Genomic DNA, 27002 nt, shown 5'->3' with positions numbered 1-27002 from the left:
AACTATTTTCCTCTATACAGTCCTCTATAAGTCCTATATACAGATGGATGTCCATTGTATCTGCTGCTGTACAACAGCAAAGTGAATTGATCATTATTACTGTGCATTTAAGGAATGGTACACTATAAACAATATTACAGATAATTCCTTCTTTGAAGAAAGAACTAAAGTAAACTAAAATACTCCTGAATTCTACTCAGTCTCTCTTAAAATGGTGACAATGTTTCATAGTCCAATGACATATGGCTCCAAGTCAGTGAAGCGATACGGTGGTTCTTTCAGCAGTTTGGTAGAGAAATACTTTTAATGAACAACCTGTGATTTTGTGAACTCACCTGAATCTACCATTTTATACCAAAACACGAGCACTCAGAGAGCACAACTCCCCCAGAGGGCAAGGCCTACACTAAAACTTTCATGTTTTATGATGTTTTTATTGCAACATGCTGATGTCAGCATGCTGATGTCAGCATGTTGTTGCATCATTGTGACATCGTTGGGTGTGGTATTGAAAAAATAGAAATTGCGTTGTACAGCTCTCTCCATGCCTATATTATTTCTTGAATTTTTCTCTAGGTCAACTTTGATCTTGGTCATTAACAGTGGAGGTGAAGACTCTTGGCCACACCAAGGTCGAGGCTGGTTCTTAGAGGTGATCATGCATTTGCGGTCGTGGCGTCTAAACTGTGGAATGACTTGCCTCTCCACATTAGACAGGCTCCTACCCTCAACCTTTTTAAATCCATCCATCCATTCGCTTCCGCTTATCCTTTTCAGGGTCGCGGGGGGCGCTGGAGCCTATCCCAGCTGTCATAGGACGAGAGGCAGGGTACACCCTGGTACACCCTGCCTCTCTGTCCCTGTGTGTCTTAACCTCCTAAGACCCGAACTCTTCCACGACATGCATTTTTAATTTCTCTTTGATATTTGGGAATATTGGGGCCCGATGAATGTAAACACAAAGAATTACCAGATTTTTTTAACCTTATTTTTGTTTTTAGTTTTTAAGAAAAATGAGAGCCACATATGAGGATATTCGTTTAAAATTTTGATAGAACAGTAGCAGTTTAATGTCCTCGTAAGTGGATATCAGGCCCATGTAGAGCAAAATTGAGTATTTTAGTCTAAATAACCCAAAATGTGATGTCCACATATGTGGACGCCAGGTCCTAGGAGGTTAAAACACATTTCTACTCACTGGCTTTTAATACTGCATGAGAGTTATTTAGTTATTTATTTGTTATTAGCTATTTGGCATTGATGTTAATTGATATTGCTATTTTATTGTGTGTTATTTTATTGTGTAATTTGTATATTTGCACAGCACTTTGGTCAACACCACTGTTGTAATTAAAAGTCTTATATAAAATAAATATAGAAATAGAAGTCTGTGTGTAATATAAAGTTTTTACTGTTTCTCACATTGGTTTGACCTTGACCCGATTCTCACCAAAATGAAATCAGCTCGACCTATTTCTGTTATCTACCATCACACAAAATTTGAAAATGATATCACGAAAACCGGATGCTAGACTGCTAAGAAGCAAAGAGCTACGCAGACAAACAAACTAATTACATACTCTTTGCCTTTGGGGGAGAATTAGCTATAAATGGTACATGCAGGAATCTTAATGTGGGTAAACCCAATCATTTCTGATTCCTGGACATCAAATACTGCCACTCTTTGGAAGCAGTAATACTGGAGGGTGCTCTTTTAACATGCAATAAAATCTGTATTTATAAGTTGGAAGAGTGACAACGGAGTTAGGAACAAGTTTCTCAGCCAAAAGGTCGTGCTATGTGCTCCATGTTTGCACTGAAAACTACTACGTTTGGTTTTGCAAAAGGCTGTAATCTGATTTAAAATATAACCTTTAACCTTTAACAGAACAAATGTCCAGTGGGACAAGCTGGAAGTTTTCATTCACTGTTGGCCATCACAGTAACAATGCCAAAGGACATGTTGTGTCTGGGAGGCACAGATAGTATTTAGATCTCTGCTCAGTAAATCGACTAATAAAAGTGACTCTGAACTCGTACTCCTAGTAGACAAGTTATTTCTGATTTATTCAGATTAAAATGCCAGAAATCAATTAATAAGTAAGTGCAAAAAGCAGAAGTCCATTGACAGTTTTCATATTTACTTAACTTTTTTCAGACTGAGTGTTGACTGAACAATATTTGAGTGCTGCTTGAACTGAGACCAATGAAATTTGCAATGGAGAGTTAAAAAAAAAGCCACAAATATTAAAGGACAGAGGTGAAAGCTGGAAATGATGAATACCCATGGAGTCATTTGACCTGGAAATAAATGACAACTGAACCTTTATAATAGTTTAGATTTTTAAGAAAAGATAGATGAGATAGAGTTGCGATCAGAGGTTAACATACAATCAATATGCAAAATAAAAATTTTGGACTTTTAATGATTTCTTTGCACTGTTCTTTTTCTCACTTGGAACCAGAGATGGGCAGTAACGCGTTACTTGTAACGCGTTACTGTAATCCGATTACTTCTTTCAAGTAACGAGTAAAGTAAGGGATTACTACTGCAAAAACGGTAATTAGATTACCGTTACTTTCCCGTAGGAACGCTGCGTTACTGCGTTACTAAAAACGTGATTTTTTTTGCGAGAATGTCTCATGACAGTGACGTAAGCGGGTGCCACGTTGGTGACAACAGCTGTGTGCAGATCAACAATGGATAATATATCGAGTGCGGAGAGAGTATGAGCGTGCAGCGTTTAAAGTGTGGAAGTACTGACCTTACTTTGAGTTTGAGTCCATAAAAAGTGACAAAAACATTAGTGTCCGTGGGCGTGGGAAGAAAACTTCTTTTTACAGCGAAGAAAACCCCCCCTAAACTTCCAAGCAAGCACCGAGTGCGCAACGACGTAATGGGAAACTCACAGAGAAACTCGCGGATTCTTCCACTGACAGCTGCGCACACCTGCACCAGGGTAAACCTCCGCCCACCCATTCCTGCTTTACAGGTGAAAATAGAGCAAAAGGACCGCTAGTCTTTGATGTCATTTATTTTCTGCTGTGTTTTACTTGCATCTATTTGAAAGAGTGAGTGTAAACACAAAACATATTTTATTTTATGTGCTGGAATGTGCAGAAAATAGGTTTAAATATTGAACAAATTTCTTCCAGTCAGAGAATGTTGCATATAATTAAATTTTTGCTTGATGCATAAAGTTAAAAGATTTAAACTAATAAAACAAGTTTTAAAAAGAAACTTTTCCATTTGATTACATTTTGTATGATGGATTATGTAGAAAAAGTAGAATTGGGCTGAAGATCTATCGCTTTATCACCTATTCAGGTTGTAAATCGTGTTGTTAAAAAGTAACTAAGTAACTAAGTAATTAATTACTTAGTTACTTAGTTACTTTTACGTAATAAAGTTACTTTTACGTAATAAAGCCTTCCATTTCTAAGGCTTTATACTCAACTCTCAAAGTAAACTCCATGACGTCTTGAATCTAAGGCTCACTGACAAATGATCAAAATGACTCCAAACTCTTCTTTAAGCAACTATTATAATTTATAATTAATAAATCTTTTGAATTCATGTGGAATGAAATGGGAGAAAAAATGCACATGACCTCAGACACCGCTAAACACCAGCTGTGAATCAGTAAGAAGCCCTTGAGTATGCACAAAAACAGTACTGTCATCTGGGCTCTTGTTTAAAGCTTCTGAATAACAGCCTTCTTACACACTCAGGAGCGTTTTTGCCTCCTTCATTATATGCAGAATCATTAAGAAACCAAATTCTAATCTGCTTTGCTAAACTAATTATGGTGGGAAATTAAATACCTAACAGCCGCAAGTCACTTTATCATATCTAATGGGTCTGCAATTTGGCCCACGTTGCCGTTTACCTCACCGGTTGCTGGACTGACATGTAGTGAATGGTGACACGGCGAAGTGATGTCTTACCAGACGTGCAAGTAAGGGATGATAAATGATGAACTAGGCGATTCCTGAAGATGATTTATGACGCAACAGAACCTGAGAAGTACGTCATTAAGCAGGTGGGGGCTCGCGTCTGTGTTACAATTGTTCAGTGTGCTATATAACCAGTACATTACAGTTTATAGACCGTTCGTCTGGGAGTTTTCATTGTGTACATCCGAAAAGTGGGAGTTTCATCGTTTTATTCAAAAGATGAACTCTTAATAGCTGCTTTTATATCTTTACAGAAAATATTTTCATGTTTAACCAAAGCGTAATACACAGAAGCATTAGTGACATACTTATTTCTCCCAGAGGTTAATACAGGACAACACGTGGCACAAACTCTGGTATCACTCCCCTAGCCTAAAAACCACAAGAGAGAGCGTGCATTTCCTGGTAAGACCTCCAACATCTGAAAAAGTACTTTATCAAAGTGTGCTTCTGCATTTTGTGTTAAACAGTGAAACCCAAGCAGAGTATTTCCCCACAAGTGCCACAATGTTTGTGCATCCTTGTTTTATTTGTTCTCTGTTTGTTCTATATATATAAATAGTTTTGCCACTAATCTGACCCTTATCCCACGTCATGTCTTAACAAGACAAGTTGCTTATATCACTAAAGGTAATTGATTTATAAGGAAACCAATGCATCTTGTTTAGACTCAGCTCTGTGCTCACCTACTGTCTGCTGACTTGGCTTTTTGGGATTATGGTCAGGTTTTTGGGCTTCCACTAGATCCAAAGGATAACCAAGGTAAACTTTCACACTGATCAATGAGTACAACTGTAGAAAACTAAACTAAAAATGTGGATAAAAGTGAAATCTTTGGCACAAAGCTTTACCTTCACCTGCAGATTCTGCACAGATATGCAGACAGGTTAGACCTGAAGGATACACAAACAGGGGTAGAGAACGCGATCAATGGGACACTAGTCCACTGATTGTGAACTACAGTTTAAAGCCAAGAAATTGTCACTTTACCGTCTTGTTTATCTGGAGTCAAAAGTGCTCATATTTGGACAAGAAGGTGAAGCTGGTGAATGACACTTGAGAATTTAATGGATAAACATGCCTCCCTTTAACACCTAAAGTCTACTTAATGATGTAATTGCTTCAAAAAGGCTCATTTTCAACAGCTTTAGGCTCACAAAAAGGAGTGAATTTAGCTAAAGGCAACATAATGACTCATTGGAAAATAAATATTAGTATGTATGGTACTACATTGTATATTTTCTATTCAAAATTCACTATAGACATGCTGTGTGTAGATTTCAGTTTCAGATAAAGGAGTGGCATTTCAAATCTGCGTACTGGCAGGAAATTAAACCTGAAGGACGAACACTCTTTGTTCTTTGTGGTTTTAGGTTCGCACATCTTCTTGCATCACTGGGAGGATTTATTCTTCACAGCATATCTGCAGTGAAATGCTGTCAACTCAAAGACCATTCTAAAGCTTTTTCAGGATATTTAATAATAGCCCTGGACTCTCTTTAGGGAATTTTATTTACTAAGGTGTGATCCCATGTAAAAATTTACCCTGCTGTCTCTGCTACTGATGACCAGTCTAATACTGATTGGTTAACTGAATCTTATTATTACGGGGTCTTTTTGGTCTTTAACTGTGACAATTCACAGAGAATAAGATGAAGACGTCTCTTTATACAAATATGTAATGACACTTGTTGTCATGAGATACAGAATATAAAATGTATTTGGTGGTTGATGCAGCAGCAAAATGATGTGGCTTCTGACATCATTTTTGTGCTTTTGAAATAATTTATTTACAATTTTGTGTTGCAGTAAAAAAAAAAATGAAACTGAATATCTGATGAAAACCCTGTTTCTGCTGATTCTTATAGTCCCTCCACTTTCTGCTCTACACTCCAGGGTGCTCCTCCTGCAGTAGTCTCTAGGCAGGGAGGGCCATTAGTGGGATTTGGGCACACCTGTGAAAGCCTCAGAACTGAGTTTAAATAGGTCTGGCCTCTCTTTCTCCCTCCATCCTAGAAACCATCTGTTCTTACTGACAACACCAATACTGCAAATGGCTTTTTCACGCATCTGCACGTCTGTGACATCACTAACACCTTTCACTCCACCCTCCTCATGTTCATCATCATTTGCTCTTATCTTTTCTACATAAACTTCTAATTATTATCACAACCTTGTCTTGTCAATGTGAATGAGACAGCTTCTGACCCATTAGTACCTTTCACCCTTTGATATATTTAGATTTACATAACTCTGATTATCTGTATGGCGCAATTACTGCTTTTTCCAAACAGCCTGTTAGCTGGAATAGGTTTGAGCTCCGGTGGGACTCTATGGGAATTTTCACTCCTACAGTTTATTTACCGCGTTCAAAATCAGTTGATCGGTTTTGGCTAAGAGAAGGTGTTTAGCTCAAACTTGCAGCGCACACGTGGTAGTTGAGTCGGATGTGGGTCGGATGACATTCTCACCATAAACAAACCAGTTTCTTCAAAGAGGTCTCGCTGTGGTTGAACTCAAGTGTAAATACCATGATCACATCTGCACAAACGGGGGAACTGAACCAGAGTTTGATTTAATCTGACAAAACGCAGCAGGTGTGCACCCTTATGCACCCTAAGCTGCATTAGTGGCTAAGAATAAGGATGTGTGGGTGGATGGAAGTTGACTGTTTCAGATCATATTGGATATGTTTGAATATTATAACAAACAGCCATAATATTCAAACGGTAACAGTTAGATGACCCATATTTGGTTAAAACAACTGTCTATTTAACATTTTGCAATGGTTTACTCTCTCCACTCTTCTTAGATCCATTTCCAAACCTTAACAACCACAACCCCTCAAAGCATAACCAATTCTTTGAACTGTCCCCCCAAAAGAGGTATTTTCAAGATCAATCTGCAACAGCTCCACAACCGCGAAGCCAAAATGGACAACCTTGGGCTCGATGATTAAGAGATACTTGAGAGAATTTTGAAATACAATAAATCTCTGTGTCCAAATCACTAGACCAGAGTGAGATTTGAAAAACGCCTACTAATCAAAACTACAGAGCATAAAAAACAGCCTTACAACAATGAGCCTCTGATGTTATTGAGCCAGTTTGTAAAATGTTCAGATGGAAATCTGATGCAACAGAAATGAACCACAACAAATGTTACATCTACTTTAATCCCAAATGAATGTGCCAAACAGGGCGGGGTGCCTTTCAATAACAGATACAACCTTGTTGTAGCACAGGGACAGAAAGGGTTCATGTTAAACACATGTTGCACTGTATAGTGATTACAAAAGTGGACCTGGTCTCTATAGATTTTCCTCCCAGGCACAATAATTATCCTGCAAAGATGGATGCTCCTAAGACGGACAGAAAAGCCTCTTTCCAACACGCTTGTGATATGGATGCTGCTAATTAGTCCCTTGTTACACGCATGCTGTGATAATGACCTGAGAGTGATTGGATAGGCTTGGCATTCATCCCTCTTCTCATATTCTTCCTGTGTCACCCCCTCCCCTCACCCGCTCTCCTTCTCTGTCTCTGCTACCTGTGGTGCCAGCTCTCCGTTGGTGATGATTTTAGCGATCAGGCTCCACTTTCTGTTGCTTGTGGCGTTGTGGATCATCTTCTTTCTCAGCAGCTCGCCCACAGACATGTACTGGAAGCCGTAGCGCTCGGCAATCTTCAGGCTCTGCGTTCCTTTGCCACTGCCAGGGCCACCTAGGCACAAAGGGAGAGCTGTTGATGTTTTGGGAAAATTTTTGTTGTGTGTGCATGTGCGCGCGCGAGAAGGTGTGAAACATTATGCGTGTGGGCGTGCTAGCGTAGGCGCGTGTGTGTATGAGTGAGAGATACTCAGGGTTTGTGAGACTGTGTGTGTGCATGAGTCTGCTTGTGTTTGCACGTAAGTGGGAGGGTGTTTGGGACTAAACTATGTGTCTCTCCATGACTGTGTGTTATGGTATATGTGTGTGCAGGGGGAGAAGGGAGTGTGTGTGTGTGTGTCTGAAACAGGTATGTGTGAACCTCCTACATTTGATAACAAATAATCATTTTCACCGTTTTAACAGGATAAGGACGTGCAGAGGAGGGATAGGCTGTCTTAGAGCAACACGGATTTACACATAAAATAATCCCAGTTCAGTAAAACACACATGTTGAGTTAAAATGCCCATAATGAAATCCAATCATTATCATTCATGTGTTTAATTGCCGCAAGACAAATATTATACACAATTTGATAGGTTTCAGCCCATTAAAAGACTTCACTTGGCTTTTACAGGCCTGACAACCTGAGTGCTGTTTGAGTGTTATCACAGAAATGGTGCATGCCCCAAAGTCTGAAAGCCAATCCAGAGTGAAGAAAGGTGAAGCCACTTTAAGAAATGATTTTAAAAAGATGAAGAGTGTGCAACCAAGTGCAGAAAATAAGAAAAAATTGGTGGTTAGATTTAAATTCTGAAAACAAGTTTCAGTGAAACAGCAAATCTCTTTTTCAACACTGACATCAAGGCAGGCAGTATCTGGGTTCATCTTATAATTAGTTATCATAATTAGAATATTCTTGGGTGGTGTAGGGTTTATATCACAATGGACTACAGCAATCAAGGCCTCGGGATGCTTTAAACAAAAGGCTCCTGAGATTCAGCTACGATGGAAGCTGTGCCCAAAATCTCCGTGTGTACAGTATGTGTGCAATAAGCACAAAATCACAAATATATTTAGAGAAGAAGGTTATCCTCAATCCTATGACTATTTTGTCTCATCATGTAAAGGTCTGATGCAAAAGCTTCTGCGCCTGAAAAGTGACGCAGATGGAATGGTATGCATAGAAAGCTACCGAACTTGTGACCGACAACCCTCTTCTGCATGCAGTGTCTTTGCATTCTCAGTCAGCTCCAGGGGTTGAAGTAGGATTCCTGTCCCACTGCTATTCTTGATGCACGCTAACATCGGCCATGAACACCACAGTCTACCTTGCATCGCTCGAACATAGTGGGTAAACCTTACCACAGTATTGCATACTAACCTGCTCTATATTATACAAAACTGTATAGTTTTTTTTTCCAAAAAATTTCAAAACATGGAAAAAACATAACTCCAGCAGCACATCAGGTATACAGAAGATCCAAATCTGATTTTATTTTAAGAACAGAACGTCACCTGAGCTTTAAATTTCCAGTTTCTCAAGTCCTTAGCAATGAAAATAATCTCATCAAATAATCTCTCTTCTGTCCTGTCATTCTTACATCCTTCCCCATCTCTCAGAGTGAACTTATCCCACACCAACTTTCTTTCTCCCTGGGAAATATAGCCTCTGTACCTTTAACTTGCAGACAAAATACATGCGAAACTGCACAGAAGCAGTTTGTTTTGGGAGATATTTGTTGAGCTGCCTGAAACATTCGAAATTCCTTGCCAGTTGGGGATGCTTATGTTTTGTAGTGCTAGCCAGACCGCCCCCCCCCTCCCCCCCGCCCCCCTCGAGCTATGCCAATGCTCTACAAACACAACTGTATTGGAATCTGCAGCATGAATGCATCAAAGCCATGAGAAGGGGAAAAATGATCTGCTAAAGGTGTAAGTGGCTGTGAGATTACCTTATTTCTTAGTACAAAGAAAAGTATCCCCATTGGCAAGAATCAGCAAGTGGCCCTCTTTACAATATAATCTATTGAATTGCCTATCAGACTCAATTACTCGTTAAATGAACACAACAAACACACCGCTCCAGATACGCTTGGTTTCAATCCCCAACAGTGATGCCATATTTTAAAAGAGAGGCAATACTATGTAAAAAGCCAGAAACATACCGAAATTTATAACTTTCCTTTGTGTATTTATAGTCCTTTTGTTATAAATCTCCATCACTGTGAAATAGTGCATAAATGCACTAAATTAAGGAGGGAATTTCCATTTTCTTCCCTATTTCAGTGGTTGCATATCAAAAATGTTTGTAAAAATGCCAATAAAGAGGATCAGACTGTCATGACCCTATGCCTTCTCTGTATGGCTACAAGTGTTTTTGTTGTGCTGCGTCTCTCTCTCCCCTCTAGCGCACTGCGCTCTACCGGGGCGGAGTCATGACGGCTCCAGCCCCTGGCTCGGACACCTGCAAGCAATCATCTCATCTCATTCACTTCTTAAGGCGGCTGCTGAGAGTGCTTCTTCGCTGGATTATTGTGTAACACTCGTCAGTGTCATTGCAAGTCTGAGCTTTTTCCCGAGTTTCTTTCGTGCCGCAACTTACCTGTTCTTCCTCCCTGTGCCAGATTTCTCGCCAGCCTGAGGACCGCCGTTTGGTGAGCTAAAAGCCGGAGTCCGAGCTACCTGAGCTTCAGTGAAGGATTGTGTACATAGCCCGTCCCCTTCCCGTGCCTGTGTTCCCCGGAGACCCTCTTCCTGTGCCCCCTCACTTGTATATATCCGCACCTGGTGTCTGTGTGTAAATAAATTATGAACTTAAGTGACGGTCTGCCTCCGAGTCTCTCCTGAGCCTGACACAGACAAAGGCAGTGGAGAAAAGCTCTGGTGGTCTAAGTGCTGAAATCCTGAACAGAAGGAAAACTGCTTAACAAAAAGTAATGAAGGCTATCAAGTCTGTAAGCTCTGAGCAAAGGACCCCAGCAGAGGTAATAAAAGAAATGTTGAGACTAACGAGGGGCAACAGAAAGCACATCTTACAAGAAAAGCAGGCCATTACTCACTGCAGCTATTTATAGATCCGACAATTAACAGAGCAATAGTAGGAGGCCAGATAAAATATAGTAATATAAATATATGTAATAATTAATATCAATATTATGAAACTGAAGTTATGTGAAGCATGATTTCTCACCTATTTTTTTCTTTTCCATGTCACCATATCAGCTTGACTTTTATTGATTACCCCCAAATGTCTATACATTTAATCAAAATTTGCCATTCAGCATAAGGTTTAACATTAAAGAATAGCAGTGGAAGGATCCCAGTGTAGCAAATGTATGCCTCATCCTTCATTTGATTATTCTGTTATCTTTGACCCAGTCTTTCCCACAGTCCTCTCAATGACACGCATCTGTCAATCTGTCTCTCTCGTGAACCTGACAGACAAAACATTTTCCCATGATCCTCTACAGAGATGACAGCTGATGTCATCCTGTTTATTTCCCCTTTAAAATAGGCCACAGTGTGCTCACGGAGAAGAGCTCGGAACCAGCTTTGTGTAGCAAGTACAAAAAAAACTATCATCCACTCTACGGGGTGTGAAAATCCCAGAGCAAAACATACTACGGCGGAGGATCGTTAAAAGGTTCTTAACAGAGACTGGAGTGCTTTTTGTGCTTAAATAAAAAAGCTCTAAGAAACTATGTTAAAAAAAGAGTTCATAGATAACATTTTTTCAGTCTAGCTGAAACAGTCATTACTCTTACTGTGCAGCTGCCACACTTAATTTATAAGATTAATGAATGTATTTGACAGGTTAATGGAGGCACGTCAGGAAAATCAGATTAGGAGAGCGTGAGTGTCTAACATAGTGAGTGACATGACATAAGATCTACCCTGCTGACACTAGTGTAGAGAGGCGGAGTCATATTTAAATACCAGGAAAAACATGTTGCCAGTGTTTTTCCTGGTATTTAAATACCAGGAAAAACACTGGTAATTGTTTAAGCCCGATTCATAGTTTCCTGTCCAGGCCATTATTTTCTAGATCAGCAGGGCAAATAAAAGCCTCCACTCTGTAATTTTGCCCAGATGCAGCTCTAGTCCCAGCAATGTTATCCTCTGTTAACACACAAACAGAAAGCATCTTACTTGCTGTTTATTATCTAGTGGAAAGCATGATTCACCAAAGAATCTGGATGAGTGCTTGAAATCCAATACATCAGATTAGGAAAATAATATAAAATAGTCTGACCCTGATTTTGCCTCAAAGTTTCCTCATTCTTTTGTGAGTGGATGCTATTTATAGTTACAGTAACTGCGCTTTGTTTGTTTTGGGTATTTTTTTTTGTGTCTGTTGTGATGGTTCTTTACCGATGACGAGGATGACTTTAGGTCGTGGTCTGGATGGATCGAACACCTCGTACTCCTCTATGAGCTCCGCCGTCTCCGACAGGTCGGAGTCGCTCTCGATGGAGAACTGGCTGATGGGAGGGAGGCGGTCGTACCGTCTGTAGGGGAAATTGGGGCTGTCTGGCAACACTGTGACACACAGACAAACACATACACACATAGAAAGTGTTAAATAAGCAAAACAGGCCGGCTTTTATCTGTGTATTGATTCGTGTCTGCTGATTTACTCGGCTAAACAATGCTACAAGTGTGCGCTGTCTTTTTATATGTGCAGTTGTGACCAGAGATGGGCAGTAACGCGTTACTGTAATCCGATTACTTTTTTCAAGTAACGAGTAAAGTAAGGGATTACTATTGCAAAAACTGTAATTAGATTACCGTTACTTTCCGTAGGAACGCTGCGTTACTAAAACCGTGATTTTCTTGCGAGAATGTCTCATGACAGTGACGTAAGCGAGTGTGATGTTCTGACAACAGCTGTGTGCAGATCAACAATGGATCATATATCGAGTGCGGGAGAGAGTATGAGCGTACAGCGTTTAAAGCGTGGAAGTACTGACCTTATTTTGAGTTTGATTCCGTAAAAAGTGACAAAAACATTAGTGTCCGCTGTGCGTGGGAAGAAAACTTCTTTTTACAGCGAAAAAAACCCCCTAAACTTCCAAGCAAGCACCGAGTAGCTATGTCGTAATGAGAAACTCACAGAGAAACTGCGGTATCCTTCCACTGACCGCTGCGACACACCTGCACCAGGATAAACCTCCGCCTACTCTACTCCTGCTTTACAGGTGAAAATAGAGCAAAAGGACCGCTAGTCTTTGACTTTATTTATTTTCTGCTGTGTTTTACTTGCATCTGAAAGAGTGAGTGTAAACACAATATATATATATATATATATATATATATATTTATAATGTGCTGGAATGTGCAGAAAATAGGTTTAAATGTTAAACTAATTTCTTCAAGTCAGAGAATGTTGCATATAATTAAAATTTTGCTTCATGCATAAAGTTAAAAGATTAAAACTAACAAAACAAGTTTTAAAAAAAGACTTTTCCATTTGATTACATTTTGTATGATGGATTATGTAGAAAAAGTAGAATTGGGCTGAAAGATCTATCGCTTTATCACCTATTCAGGTTGTAAATCATGTTTTTAAAAAGTAACTAAGTAATTAATTACTTTTGAAAATAAGTAATCAGTAAAGTAACGGGATTACTTTTTTGGGGAAGTAGTCAGTAATTAATTACTGATTACTTTTTTCAAGTAACTTGACCAATACTGGTTGTGACTTTATTTCAGACTCTCATTTCAGAAGAAAACCCCCAAATAAATCATGTCTGTTTCAACAAACAGTAAATTAGAGATGAAGCGGTTAGAGTGATGAATTTAAACAGAGCTGCTTCATTCGGTTTGGTAATTATCCTGCTGTCTCTGGTGATGAAAGCTTCGATTATACAGCTTCGACAACAATAACACAGTTAGCAAAGATAGAAATAACAAGTGCGAGTTTCTCCAACAGAAGCAGGAGCTGTTATAGTTTTTGTGTGTCATCTGCTTACACAGGATAGTATTGACCATACAGTTAGTAGCAAGGACAACACATGACAATGCATGCACTCGTCGCATCAGAAGAGACCAGAGGATGTTTTATGTAAACAGTTCAGTTTGTTAAAATTAAAACAGTTTATTTTAACTTAACATGCCACAACTTAAAACTTTCAACATATCAGTAAGGTAATCATGCCAAGATAAGAATAAATGAGTGTGGGCTTCCCTTGCAGCTATATTTATTCTTTCATTTTTGGAGGCTGTCAAAAGGCAACAGAAATCAACAACCCTGATAAGCCTACAGTTCCCAGCAGATAAACAAAGTTTCCAGGTTCTTTTGCCACAATATTACAAGAAGAGGAAGTCAAATATAAAAAAATAAAATGTCGTCACGAAATGTTTTTGAACTAATGAACTGTAGAGCTATACATCTGTGTTATCTGCATGGCATGGGTGAAATTTGTTTTGGTTTTCATGTGTCCCTGCTGTGTACATTACTGCTGCGCTTCAAAGAAAAGGTGAATGGTTGAACTGGAAAAAGTCATTAGCTTACGACAGCTGTAACTGAACTGCACTTTGCTTTGCAAATTCAAACAGAGTTTTGCATATATGAGACTTCCTGCTGGGAATCAATAACTGATGAATGGAGAGACTATTTTTTTCATATTCCTGCTCAGACTAATATTTAGCTACGTGTATTCCACAGGACAGTGACGGTAGCACAGCTTTGATCTATGCACGCTGTCTTTGAACAGGAAGCAGGAAGGTTTCCTTCCAAAAATTTTAGTCAGTTTTGTAGATGTGGTTTGGATGTATATGATCTTATCTATGTGTCTAAAATCTATGTGAAGTACGGCTATAGTTTGCACTAAAGTGCCAGAATAAAAACCATCTTCTCTCATTGCGTTCTGAAAGTTTTTTCCTATCTCTCGCTCCAAGACAGTGGTAACAATTGTAACAGTGTATATGTACAGGGAAGCTTCTGGGCTCAGCACAAACATCAAAACCCTTTCTCATCAAGCAGGGAGCCATATTGGTGTGAAATAAAGATGTGCACTGCTGTCGGCTTTCTTAGAAAGAAGGCAGGAGCCAAAAAGTAGAAATGCTGGCATCCTTTATTGTGCCAAGAAACTTTGCCAAAAATAGAATGGGATGAATCGCAGCGCCAATTAATCTGCCAAAGACTTTTAGTCAACTAAAGACATAAAATAGAGCATTCCCAGAGCCTGATCACGCAGTGGTTACAAACCTGTAGGTGAAATTTACACCCAACGAAAGCAAGAAAAAAATGTATTTAAGTAAATCAAACGGCTGCATTTAAACAAATCAGCCAAGCAACTAATTGCTTAAGCTCTAATCTGTTTCAATGCCTCCTCACCATTTCTGAAGAGGGACCTGCGTGACTGGCCTCCATTGAGAGGAGGAAGTGACTTCTTCTCCTGGCCCACAAAAGTATCCCACCGCACCTTTTCTGGTCCTCCGAGCTCTCTGGCTTTCTTCAGACAGCCTTCCAAGTATTCAATGGGGTCATCGGGCCGGTAGTACATCAGACCTGTGAGCAGGCTCTGGAGGAAACAGTGGAGGAAGATATTATGATGTATACAGTTTCATACAATATTTAGAGAAGGGATGTTCACTGTGGCAGTGCTGCAGCTTTGTTACGATGTGCTGCTGTGGAACAGCGTGGCAGTGCTCGAACACACCACCGTAATGAGGGGAAGTTTTGAACTGCAGAGCATGGTTGCCTTAGCCCGGCTCCACCAGAGCAATAAAAATCTCATTTTGCCAGAAGTCCATGAAATTGACCTCAGCCTGACAAATACACACATACCCCTGATGACCTTGGTGTTATTGTCGAGCAGCACTGACTGTGATGAATATGAAAGCGAACTCGACAGCCAAAACACAAGCGTATGTTTGTGTGACATTTGTCCTCTCGATCCTGTTTTCAAAACAATACCTTCCTCTGGGATTTCATCTCCACCCTCACTAACATCTCCCACCAGCAGCACGCTGTGAAGTTTCCTGAAAACAATTTGACGTGCTCATTTTCTGATAATGAATACACTGTTACAGGAGCAGCAGTGTAAGGAATGAAACGCAAAGGCAGTTATGGTGATGACGACGACGATGTGCCACTTCAGTGCTCAATGTAATTTGAACTGACTGTAAATAAACAGGCACTGATTGCTTGCATACATTAGCTTGACTGCAGCAGGGGAATGAGTGTAATTAAGAGGATGAGCCAATTTAGCATCCCCTCAGGAGAAAGAATATATTTCATTATCATATTCCTGTGAGCTCTGATATGTGTCGCTGCTTAGGAATTAACCAACTTAATCGGACTTTGTATCTCTTTCACCAGCTATGACCATCTGCAACTTTCGTATTTGCATAATATCCCAGCAGACTTCAATAGCGGTTAAATAGCAGTTATATATATACGAGGGAGTTTGTAAAATTATGATTTCCCCTCTTATTTTAAGCTACTGTTTAATCCTAAAATACGCTTTCAGCCCACGTGATCCGCACCGTCAAATAACGTAAAGGAAGGATCTTTACCGTGACTCTGTCATGCATCTTGCAATGCATGGAACATGAATCTTAGTGTACTCTCCCTGAGCGCGAAACATACCCAGTTTGTCTCTTCAAAGCGTGCACCAGCTCTCACCTCAAATAGTTGAGGTATCTCCCGCCGCGCGAGATACTCCTTGGCATCGTTGGTATTCATCTCTAGACGGAAATCCTCTGAAATGACAACTTCTCCGAAGCGTTTGATTTTCTTTTCCTTTCTTCAGACGACTCGGTGCAGTAATCTTTGGTTAATAACCGAGCTCCGGACAGACTCCCGCTCAGCGCATTTTTGCCTCCTGTTTGTACTTTACAACTGAATTCCTGCAGGCAATTCCACCGCGCCACCCTCCTCGCTCGCTGATGCAGATGCGTGGCTTGTCCGTCTTCCCTTCTACAGCGGACTGCTTCCAGCACGCACCGACTGTTTGTGTGTGTGCGTGTATGTGCCTTGACGTTGGGTTGGCACAGAGGTTGCGCGCTGTGTGCCAAAAAGCGCACGCACCGCCTCTGCTCTACATTTTCAATCGTTCCTCCTCAGTCTTGAAAGTTGCTGTTGATTCATGATTAATTCGATCGTGGGTTATAAAATGATGGAATAAAGCGGATCAAATATGGTAGCGTCTACATGTAGCTGAAATATTCTACTTTTATTTTCAACTTTTGAAAAAATAGCTTATCAGATATGAGTCCATAAGAATATGAATTTTGAATATGTTTATTTTAAGTAACCATATTTTGTTACTAAAATAATTGTGTTTCAATTCAGTGTTTGTAATGGAGTAGTTTTACTTTGGTAGCACTTTATTAAGCATTAGTAAGGTATTAGCAAGTGTTTAATGTTACTATTAATTTTTTACTGTTATACCATCTACAGCTATAACTGCTACTACATCAGTGCTAGTAATAATCATAACCATAATCCTAGTCATAATAATATATATTTATAAATGACAAACTAAGGAGGAGTAATGCTATATAAAAGATGAATTTCTACTTACTAATACCTTAACAATGCTTAATAGTGTGACATTATTATATTATTATATATATTATTATTACTTAGATATTTATTGACTCCAGAAAACTAAATGGATGGATCTATCCATTTTCCTTCCCTCATCCAATTAGGCTGCTGCAGTCTATTCCAGTGGGTGGGGTGGGGGTGAGGGGTGGTCTGATTTTCTTAATATTTCCATTACTTCCAGAGAACAAAACATGCAACATATCCCAATGCCCACTGAAATGTGTGTCAGTCTTTACGTCACATTTTTATTGCATTTGTAAATAGCTTTGTAAATAAATGACTTTAAAACTCCACATACATACATACAAAGAAGCTCACTAGACTTTTGTAAAGACAACTTTGAAATTGTGGCATCATTGAATTGACTAACAGAGTGGAATAACCCACACAACCTAGCTTTAGGTGCAGCTAAATATAGCTGGATAATCTCTTAAATTGCTTAACAATGTATATTTTTGTTTGAGGTTGGGTGGGAAAGTTCAGCAAAAGGTGGAATCCACTGGACAGTCAGTCAAGCTTTTTTAGGCAACCAAGGAAGGAAGGTCACTTTGATTTCCTGGTTTGTTCCATAGGATTTAATTCTTAATGCCGCTAATCCTCTTGACCACTAGACAACGGACTCGTTTGTTATATCACATAACATGAGATTAGTTCAGTCACATCAATGCTTTAGAAAGCAATTATCATTCTAACTTGTTACCATTTCATACCAGAATCAGTTACTGCAGCTTGAAAATAAAATGCTAATTTATGGACTGAAGTTGAGTATTGAGCAGATGTACGCTGCTGAGACCTGCTTTGTTAGAGCAGTTAACAAAGGACATTACCATGATGAGCTCCTAGCAGGCACACTACTTGAGGAAGCAGGTCAAAAAGTTGCAGAATCAGGAGACGTACTGAGGATTAAAGTGGCTGGCAGTCCTGCAAAGGCTCCCTGCAGTGTGTCAAAACTGATTTTGATGCTGGTTTCCCAGAAAACCTTCTGTGTGCTGGGTTGTGAAGTTGCATTAGAATTGCATGGAAGATATGTAGCTCTATTTCACAGTGGGCCCCTGGACTATTTGACTTCTTTAGCTGTAACATCACAAGACTTTTAATGTCTACTGCCTGTAATATACTTGTCACTTCTCATTACTGAGTCCCTGACCAATTAGCTAACAAGGGCAACTGAATATGAAGCTGTCAGCATCATTTGATGACTAGTTTGCTTTTCTTTCTCTCATCAGGGCACCAGTCATATCTGGCAGAATGATGAAGATGTCAGGTGTACTGCAGCCTCTTGAACTTAAAATAAGCAGCCACACAAAGTTTTTTTTTCTTGTATTTTTCTTTGGAATTAAAAATTGATGTCAATGAAAACAAACCAGCAGACAAGAAAACAAACAAGGAAAAAAAGAAACAGAGAACATGAGCTTAACGTATGGATGGCGACCCTCGAGGAGAAACCAACACAACTGCTGCAACTGAATAATAAAGTTAAAAAAACATTTTAAATGTCTATAAATTTCTCCAATAAACCCCAGCTATTTTTTTTTATACAGAAACATTGTTTTTTTTCTTCATTTACTTTTATTAATTACTAGATCTAGAAAACGTTCATATGATGATGACGAATTCCGTCATTTGAAGGAGGAAACATTAACCCGTGCGTGCAAGCATGACCCTTCAGTGGTATTTGAACTGGATTAACTTGAATTAGGTTAGTTATTCTACAATAATAAGAAAGCAAGAGATTTAAGGTTTTATTTATATTAATGTTTTATTTTTCTTTCTCATAAACGTATTATGTTTGTGCTCTTCTTGTTATATGTTGTAAGTATGTTTTACTGCTGTGTTACACGAGCCTTGCGCAAGTAATAGATATATTAGATACACAATGGATATGCACTTAAGTAGATCAGAAACAAATGACAATTAAACTTGCAGTCTCGAGAGAAAACTCAATTTGTTTTAAAAGTGCTAACCCCCACCCCATTTTCTCCGTCTCATCTTCCACATTAAAACTTTTATTTTGAAAATGTCTGCCACCGGAAACACTTGCTGAGTGGATCCACCGGTTTTCACTTCCTACATGTCCACTGCTAACAGAGCTGCACAATGAAAATACTAACTTTATTAGGATTATTTTCAGCATGCTTTTTAGCAAACAGCATCAACATCGAGGTGAGTTTATTATTTTCACGTAGCTCCGGTTTTCCCTTCGGTTTGTTGCATTTTTAGGTAGAAACATCGTTGTCATGTTAGCCAGCCCTGCTGTCATGCTAGCTTTGTTGATGCTGAACATACTTGCTTATATGATCCCAAATCCCGATAAAACATAAATAATTATTCACCTTCTTTCGGTTATTTCACAGAATAGCGCAGGGCAGTTCTTCAGCAGTGGGCATACGAACAATTGGGCCGTTCTGGTGAGTGTTTTTTGATTTTTCAGGTTGAGTAAATGCTAATAGATGATGTTAGGAGCAACAGAAGACATATATGTGCCTCTTCTTCATTTGCTTTTATTAACAGGTGTGCACATCCAGATTCTGGTTCAACTACCGACATGTGGCAAATACTCTGTCCGTGTACAGAAGTGTGAAGAGGCTAGGCATCCCTGACAGGTAATAATAATAATGATAACTTGTTATAACGTGCTATAACTTGTATAGCACCTGTTAAAACACACAGTTACAAAGTGTTTCACACTCGGGATAAAACCACACATTTAAGGTAAGAATAAAAGTTCCAGCACACAGACACACAAACAAGCATATGGTGTTGCTATGGTCAAATAGTTGGGAAAACCAACTACTGATTCAGCCCATTTGATAGGCTGATGAAAACTTGTGTGGCTTCTAATATAAGAGCATGCTTAAGAGACCCTGTTCAGACAGTTGGAAGGACTGGCAATGAAAGGCTTTATATGTTGTTAATAAATTTTTTTTAAAAAGCATTCTGCATTTCACTGGAATCCAATGAAGGGAAATAAGAATAGGGCTTATATGTAGGTGCCCGCTAGTTTTTAGAGGCAACCTAGCAGTTGTGTTCTGGGCTAATCGAAGAGGCTAAGGAGGAAATGCACATGAAAAGTGAGTTATCAAGGCATGTGAAAATAAAAGTGTGTATTGAAAGTTCAAAATTACTGGATAAAGTTTCACTCACTTATGGTCACCAGCTGTGGGTACAAGCAGCAGAAATAGGCTTCCCCTGAATTGTGGCTAGCCTCTCCCTTAGAGATAGGGTGAGAGGTTCAGTCATCTGGGAAGGGCTCAGAGTAGAGCCGCTGCTCCTCCATATTGAAAGGAGCTAGTTGAGGTGGTTCGGCATCTGATAAGGATGCCTCCTGGGTGAGGTGTTCGGGGCATGTCCCACCGTGAGGAAGCTCCGGGGCAGACCCAGGACACGCTGGAGAGATTATATCCCTCGGCTGGCCTGCCAGGGCAAGCTGGAGAAGGTGGCTGGGGAGAGGGAGGTCTGGGCCTCTCTGCTTAGGCTGCTGCCCCTGCTTCTCAGCCCCGGATAAGCGGAAGAAGATGGATGGGTCATAGTTTAAAAAAAAACAAAAAAAACAAGACTGGATGAGCTTTGAGGTGTGATATGCAAATTTTAAATGCTCAAAATATTATCAGGGTTCTTAGCAGATGATCTGTATTTATGACAAGAGAGCTGATGTAATAACTGACCTCTATACAGAAGTTTTTAGGGCGAACATGAGAATTTAAATTTTGCCAGGATTGAGATGAGGTATTTGAGGTTGAAAAGGCTATTGAGGTTGTTAAGCTTAGCCAAAAAGTACCATTGTGTATTATAAGCATAGAAATAGAAATTAGTTATCCTGGTCACTGTAGTATTAAAACGATTAATCAGGTTGTTGAGTCACACAATCATGTAAGGTGTAAAAATAAATTTCACTTATAATAGCAAAGACATTTAAAATTTGAGGAATTGAAACATATTTTGGTTCTATATGGTAGTTAATGAAATATTTTTGGATTTTAGACATTCTGAAGAGGTCAAGTTGATCAGTAGGTAAATTTATATTGGGGACCTTTGAATATTTTCATGCATGATGAAGAGAAACCAGTTTATTAGACATTATATTTTCCAGAGTAATCAGTGTTGAAAATACGTGACAGTTGCAGTCATTTTGAGATATTTTAAAGACTCAATAACATAAATGGTCTTTTGGCATAATAATTATTATTGCTGGATTTAACAAGACAAAGCATATTATGCGGTTGCTTTCTGAAAGAAATATGTATTCTGACTATCAATTAATTAATCTTAGATTATATTTCTGTAATTGAACAATCATTTTTAATTATCATTGTGTATTCAGTAGTTAAGGGAGAAATGTATTCATCCCAGCAGGTGAAGTGTTTTGTAAAAGTTGCTCAAAAATTGATTAAAAAGAGGAACTGTGTAACTGAACAGCTACTGCAATGAAGAAGCTCATGCTGTTAGTCTTTGGCTGAACCCCTGGCTAGCCAGAACATTATTTAGAGGGTATGGGATATTTTACTGGGCTTTCAGAGGAGTTTTGACATTGTCCTGCTCACTATTATTGCACATCAAGTGTCCACGGCCACATCCAGGGCTGAACCGGACTTCTGAATAAGTTTACTGAGTCTATGGTGCTGTCCATTATTAGGCTTGGCTTTAGCTGAGAGCAGCTCAGAACATGCTGTCCATTCTACAAGGTGCCTGTATTGTGTCAAAATGAATTAAGTGAGTGCTCAAGAGTTTTTCCACAGCCTACTTTGTTTTGTTGTTTGTTCTGGGGCCTTTCTCAGATGGAGAGCTGCGGTAAAATAAAACATCCAACGTGGAGAATAAGGCAAATACGTTTGACAAGGTCTGTGTTGTGTAGAAGGGCACCAGTGGCAACAGGATGAACAAGTGTGCATATACTAATAAGTTTTCATTTTATTTCGAGATAGTAAAGGTTCAGAAATCAGTCCTGGCTCTGGAGAGTTACACAGTACTTGTGGTGGTAGTGCTGGTTAGCGATTGACTGGAGCTCTTGATGTCCAAATGTCAAAAGTTTCAATATATTCAACAGCTGGTCCAACTGTAAGATCAATAAACAAACTGATGCAATTTAATTTTCAGGCAGGCTAAATGCATTTGTCTTCATAACATAACAGTTAACGTGTTTGATATCAGCCTTTGTCCTTTTACTTATTTCAATATCATCATATTAACTCTGTTTTTTCTCTTTTTTTAATCACCAGCCACATAGTTCTGATGCTGGCTGATGACATGGCTTGTAACCACAGAAATCCCAAACCTGCTACAGTGTTCAGTCACAAAAACATGGAACTGAATGTGTATGGTGACGATGTGGAAGTGGACTATCGAGGTTATGAGGTCAGTTCATGTGTTTACACCTCACCTTCATTCTGTGAAGCAACACTTGTGTTAGCCTTATGTTTATCAACAAGCCCTGAGTGATTTTTAAAGTCTAAATGCAAAAATAGGGTATTTTGAAGCCAGAAAAAGATGAATCGCTTGAGCATAATCACAAATGTTCAGGACTTTTTGGCATAAATTGTAAATATTTTCCTACCCCAGACAGTTTGATTCTGCTCAGCTCATTATATAAACATTTACCGTGATTTATGTGACAGTCTCATATGCTGTGTTTCACCTTCAGTGTTGCGTAAAATAATTTGAGGAGATAAATATACCCATGGAATGTGAAAATGAAACGGATTATGTCCAAGGCAACATTTTTATTGACCAGGACATTTTATAATCTACACGTCTAAAATGGGGCAAAGCCGGTTTTTATTTATTTTTCTGATTATTATGGACTAAGGCGAGTTCATTGTTTTTTGACGACTCACTCTGTTTTGTGCCTTTTTAAAAATACAATGACACTGTACTGCCAGTCTTTGTTTGCTGTCACACCACATTCATGTGCAACAAAACCAATGATCATTAAAAAACAGAGAAAAAACTCAGGTAGAAGCTGATTATTAAATTTTAATTAAAGGATAAGTGGAGAAGATCAAAATATTCATCTGTGGTCACTTACTGATCCTACCAATGACAATTTAAATATTACAAATTGACTTTTCATCACTAACTTTTCTTTTTACTGGCTTTTGTTTTGTATAGTTTCAATCTTTGAATAGTTTTATTAAACAACTAATTTACTACTTCCTGTCAGAGACATAGATGGAAAATGACCACAGGTTTGTACCGTGTGTGCCTTAGGTAACTGTGGAGAACTTCCTGCGAGTTTTGACTGGGCGCCTGCCTCCCAGCACACCACGCTCTAAACGCCTCCTTTCTGATGATCGAAGCAACATCCTCATATACCTGACAGGTACTTAAAGGGAAAAATGTACCTATGAAGTTGAAGTAATTAAAGTTGAACAAAGTTGAATTAATTATTTTTAATCTGTGGTTGATTAACAGGCCACGGTGGGAATGGCTTTCTGAAGTTCCAGGACTCTGAGGAGATTAGTAATGTGGAACTGGCAGATGCTTTTGAGCAGATGTGGCAGAAAAGAAGGTAAATAAACTGAAAAGTGACTTCAAATAATCCCGTTTGTCAGGTCTACTTTACTTGTTCTTTCTTTGCCCTGCAGGGCATTTAGCTGTGCAGCATGCCAACAAGCATTTAACAGCACAAAACATCACAGCCTATGAGTATTATAACTTTATCAGGAGGTTCCCATTCTGTTGATTCTTTATAACAAGCAAAACAAATGATTATAAGAGGTGTGTTACGTTAAATTGATTCTCTTATCAAGGCTTCTGCTTTGTTTGTATCAAATGACTTCAGTGGTTGAAAGAGTGCTGTCAGAGCAGTGAAACTGTATACTCTCTATTCAGGCTTTTTTAAAAATAGCTTCAGCTCAGCTTGAAAGGTAGTGCTGGGCTTTCATTTGTCATTGGGAACATCAACGTGTAGCCTTGATAGTTCTTTTTTTCCTGCCTGTAAATTGTAGATTAAGTTTTATATACAATAGGAGTACAGTAGTTAAATGAGGAGCTAAATGTGTGAATCTAAAGGGCTAAGTTGAAGGCCATGAAACCATCTGTATATTTAAAAAATCTTTAAATTTCATTGTTTAAGTATTTTTCTTGCCTATTGTACATTCGTGATGGAAGCAAAAACTTGCAGGAAAATATTCACAGATAATAATTTTTAACTGGTTGAACCATCTATCCATGGGTTTTAACATTTATCTGGGCCATATTTAGTGAGTAATTAATAAATTTGATAGGAATTGTTATCAATCGGTCTGAAACTAACAATTTTTTATGTATAGCTGAAGCTGAAGCTGTTGGATGTCTAGTTTTGTTAGTAAACAACGACAAATCTAGGAACAATGATTCGCTAATGTGTGTGTGGCAGACACAAGGTTTCTAGGCCATATCTGGTCCTTTGCAAAGTTTAATCCGGCTAGTGTATTACTTCAGATCCGTCCCCCTTCATTGTGTCTGTATGCCACACTAAGCAGACGGGCACACTGCCACTGCAGCTGCAAAATGACAAGCTAGCTCACAGAAAATGGCACAGAATATAAAAGTGGACTCTGAAGGTATAAAGAGTGACCTGTGTATATTTGCATTGAGATGACTGCTGTTTTCAAAGAATAAAATTTGCTTTGCCTTGAATCTGCACATCAGCACAGAAACGGAGCCAAGGACGATGAAAATGACTAAAGCATACTGTACAGTACACTGTAGCTGGGTTTCTCCCAGCTAAATCTAGAGGTTTTACTTTTAACTTTGTGAAATTTCACATTTCAACCATTGGGTAAGATTTGTATAAATGTATGGAAAAATAAAATTACAGATTCAGTATTTTGATATATGTTTTAATGTTAAATGCTCCAAACCACTGTAATGAGAGTGCATTATAAACATTGCACTATTTGGCCTGGGCTTCACTTAAGCCAACTTGTACATGTGAAGACTATATTGGACTTGCATTTTCAGTTTAATTAAAGAATTTCAGTAAACTTGATCTCACCCCTTAGCGAATTAATTAACTAAGGAATCATTTCAGGTGGAAATTTTATGAGTACAACTGGAGTACAAAAAGAAACAAACTAATTGTTGAACTTAGTAAATAGATCCTATTGTCCCTTGTGGCCTTCATTATCTATTTTAATTTTATACTTTAGACCATGTGATCGTGTTCTATGTGGGATAAGTTAGGGATTACAAAGTGTTAGCACAGCATTTTTTGTATTAGTGCTCTTGAAATTACCTTGAACTTGTCATGTTTTCCTAAATTCTTCTAAAAGTAGAGGCTGTTTTGTTCTGTAATTGGAGTTACTATTTAAGCCACTGCTTTGCTTAATTTGTAAATCACGAGATGGTAAATGAGCTTTCACCTTGCTGCTGCGAGTGCCTCTATTGTTGTCCAAACCCATTATCATCAACGGTGAGTGTCTGGGTTACAGTCAGGCTCCAGGCTACTGGATAAAAGCTCAGTGACGCCAGCTTTCATGCTGATGTGATAATTGCAGGGTTGAACTGCTAAATTACAGCCACCGAAGAGACCTCCCTTTATCATCCCCAAACCACCTCGATTATGTCTACTGGATGTGACAGTCTCTACATGTTTGTCTAAACAGGGGAAAGAAGTTGTAGTGAAATGTAGTGTTTTGTAGGGAAGGAGGATGGAGGGAAGGGAAAGGAATGGGGTGGTGGTTTAGCTGTGTGCGTGGGAGTGTTAGCAGGACTGAATGGAGCTGTTGGTTTTTCTTGGTCACCATGGTAACTGCAATATGAAAGATGGTTAAAAGGTTTGTGTGATATCTGTTTATTGGAACAAATGGATGAGTGTTATGCCAGCTGTGCATTCTCCCATCAGTTTTGTTTGAGAATGTGTATATATTTTTTTTTATTAGTCCTTTATTTATCCGGGTAAAAAATCTTATTGAGATTAAAAATCTCATTTCCAAGAGAGACCTAGCAGAGGACCTGTATGATCCTCTGTTTGTTTGTGTGTGTGCGTGTGTTTGTCTCCAGGTACAACGAGCTGCTCTTCATCATTGACACCTGTCAAGGCGCCTCCATGTATGAAAGATTTTACTCTCCAAACATCATGGCTTTGGCCAGCAGTCAAGTTGGAGAAGACTCCCTGTCGGTGAGTTATCTTCCCTCACATGGAAGATGAATTAAAAATCATCCATCAGCTTGTCAGATTCTCTAATAAGCAGTGTGATTTCATAGCACATTGCACTAGCTTGATTTCTGTGTTCGTACGCTCTCACCCCCCTGCAACACCAGTCAGTGTTGCTTGAAATAGTGTTGCACTTTTGAATTTTTATTCAAATGTCTTCTCTCTTTTAGCATTCAAACAGAGAAAAATCTGCAAGAAATGTGACATGTTACAAGTTCTTCATCACACTAATAATGATCAGAAACCTACTAGCTCTGCACTGCACTGAAATACAATAACAATGCTGCTTCTTTTTCCCCCTCTTCTTCCACAAATTACACAACACTGACCTTTTGCTTGAGACGTATAGCTTAAAGTGCAAATCCCTCCACTGCATAATTTAGAAAAATCCTGAAAAGTCTTCAAGAGGCAGTGAGAGCAAGAGCTGAGGGGGGCGGGGGGGCTGTGGATGTGCAAGGCAGGAGGTGCTCAGGAATGCTCTGGCAACAGAAAACACTGAATCTGTCATAGAGGTTCTTTTAAAGAAGTGGACTTGAATATAGTACATGATGGTAGTCGTGAGTTGTATCATTTTTGGGCTGTTACCAGTAGCCTTGGTGAAACTTGCTCACTCTTTCTCTGCTTTGCACTGTTGATGGACCAATCTAAAACAGTGCTCAGTTGTGCGTTGTGTGTTTGTGTGTGTGTGTGTGTAAGTTAC

The 27002-nt window shown here is 39.1% G+C and overlaps 2 protein-coding genes across 4 annotated transcripts in view; one reads left to right on the top strand and one right to left on the bottom strand.

Annotated features, from left to right (window-relative positions):
* ak5 (adenylate kinase 5) overlaps positions 1–16644 on the bottom strand; it is a 110079-nt gene extending 93435 nt beyond the window's left edge. Inside the window, exons 1-4 of one of the 2 annotated variants that reach the window (XM_006792327.3) lie at positions 16240–16644; positions 14947–15133; positions 11979–12146; positions 7507–7679 (exon numbers count right to left, since the gene is read on the bottom strand). In XM_006792327.3, the coding sequence (XP_006792390.2) occupies positions 7507–7679; positions 11979–12146; positions 14947–15133; positions 16240–16299 (588 nt within the window). In that variant the 5' untranslated portion in view covers positions 16300–16644. The remainder of the gene's footprint in view (positions 1–7506; positions 7680–11978; positions 12147–14946; positions 15134–16239) is intronic. The other variant, XM_006792326.3, reaches the window with a different exon arrangement.
* Positions 16645–19178: 2534 nt separating this feature from the next.
* The window catches only part of pigk (phosphatidylinositol glycan anchor biosynthesis, class K), a 38360-nt gene continuing 30536 nt past the window's right edge, over positions 19179–27002 (top strand). For both annotated transcript variants that reach the window (XM_006792328.2, XM_006792329.2), the window contains exons 1-7: positions 19179–19329; positions 19521–19574; positions 19678–19769; positions 22383–22518; positions 23371–23482; positions 23575–23671; positions 26149–26266. In XM_006792328.2, the coding sequence (XP_006792391.2) occupies positions 19264–19329; positions 19521–19574; positions 19678–19769; positions 22383–22518; positions 23371–23482; positions 23575–23671; positions 26149–26266 (675 nt within the window). In that variant the 5' untranslated portion in view covers positions 19179–19263. The remainder of the gene's footprint in view (positions 19330–19520; positions 19575–19677; positions 19770–22382; positions 22519–23370; positions 23483–23574; positions 23672–26148; positions 26267–27002) is intronic.

The sequence above is a fragment of the Neolamprologus brichardi genome, chromosome 18, assembly GCF_056152115.1.
Source record: "Neolamprologus brichardi isolate AB-2024 chromosome 18, ASM5615211v1, whole genome shotgun sequence".
In the NCBI taxonomy this organism is placed as follows: domain Eukaryota; kingdom Metazoa; phylum Chordata; class Actinopteri; order Cichliformes; family Cichlidae; genus Neolamprologus; species Neolamprologus brichardi.
This window is presented reverse-complemented; position numbering and strand designations above follow the sequence as displayed.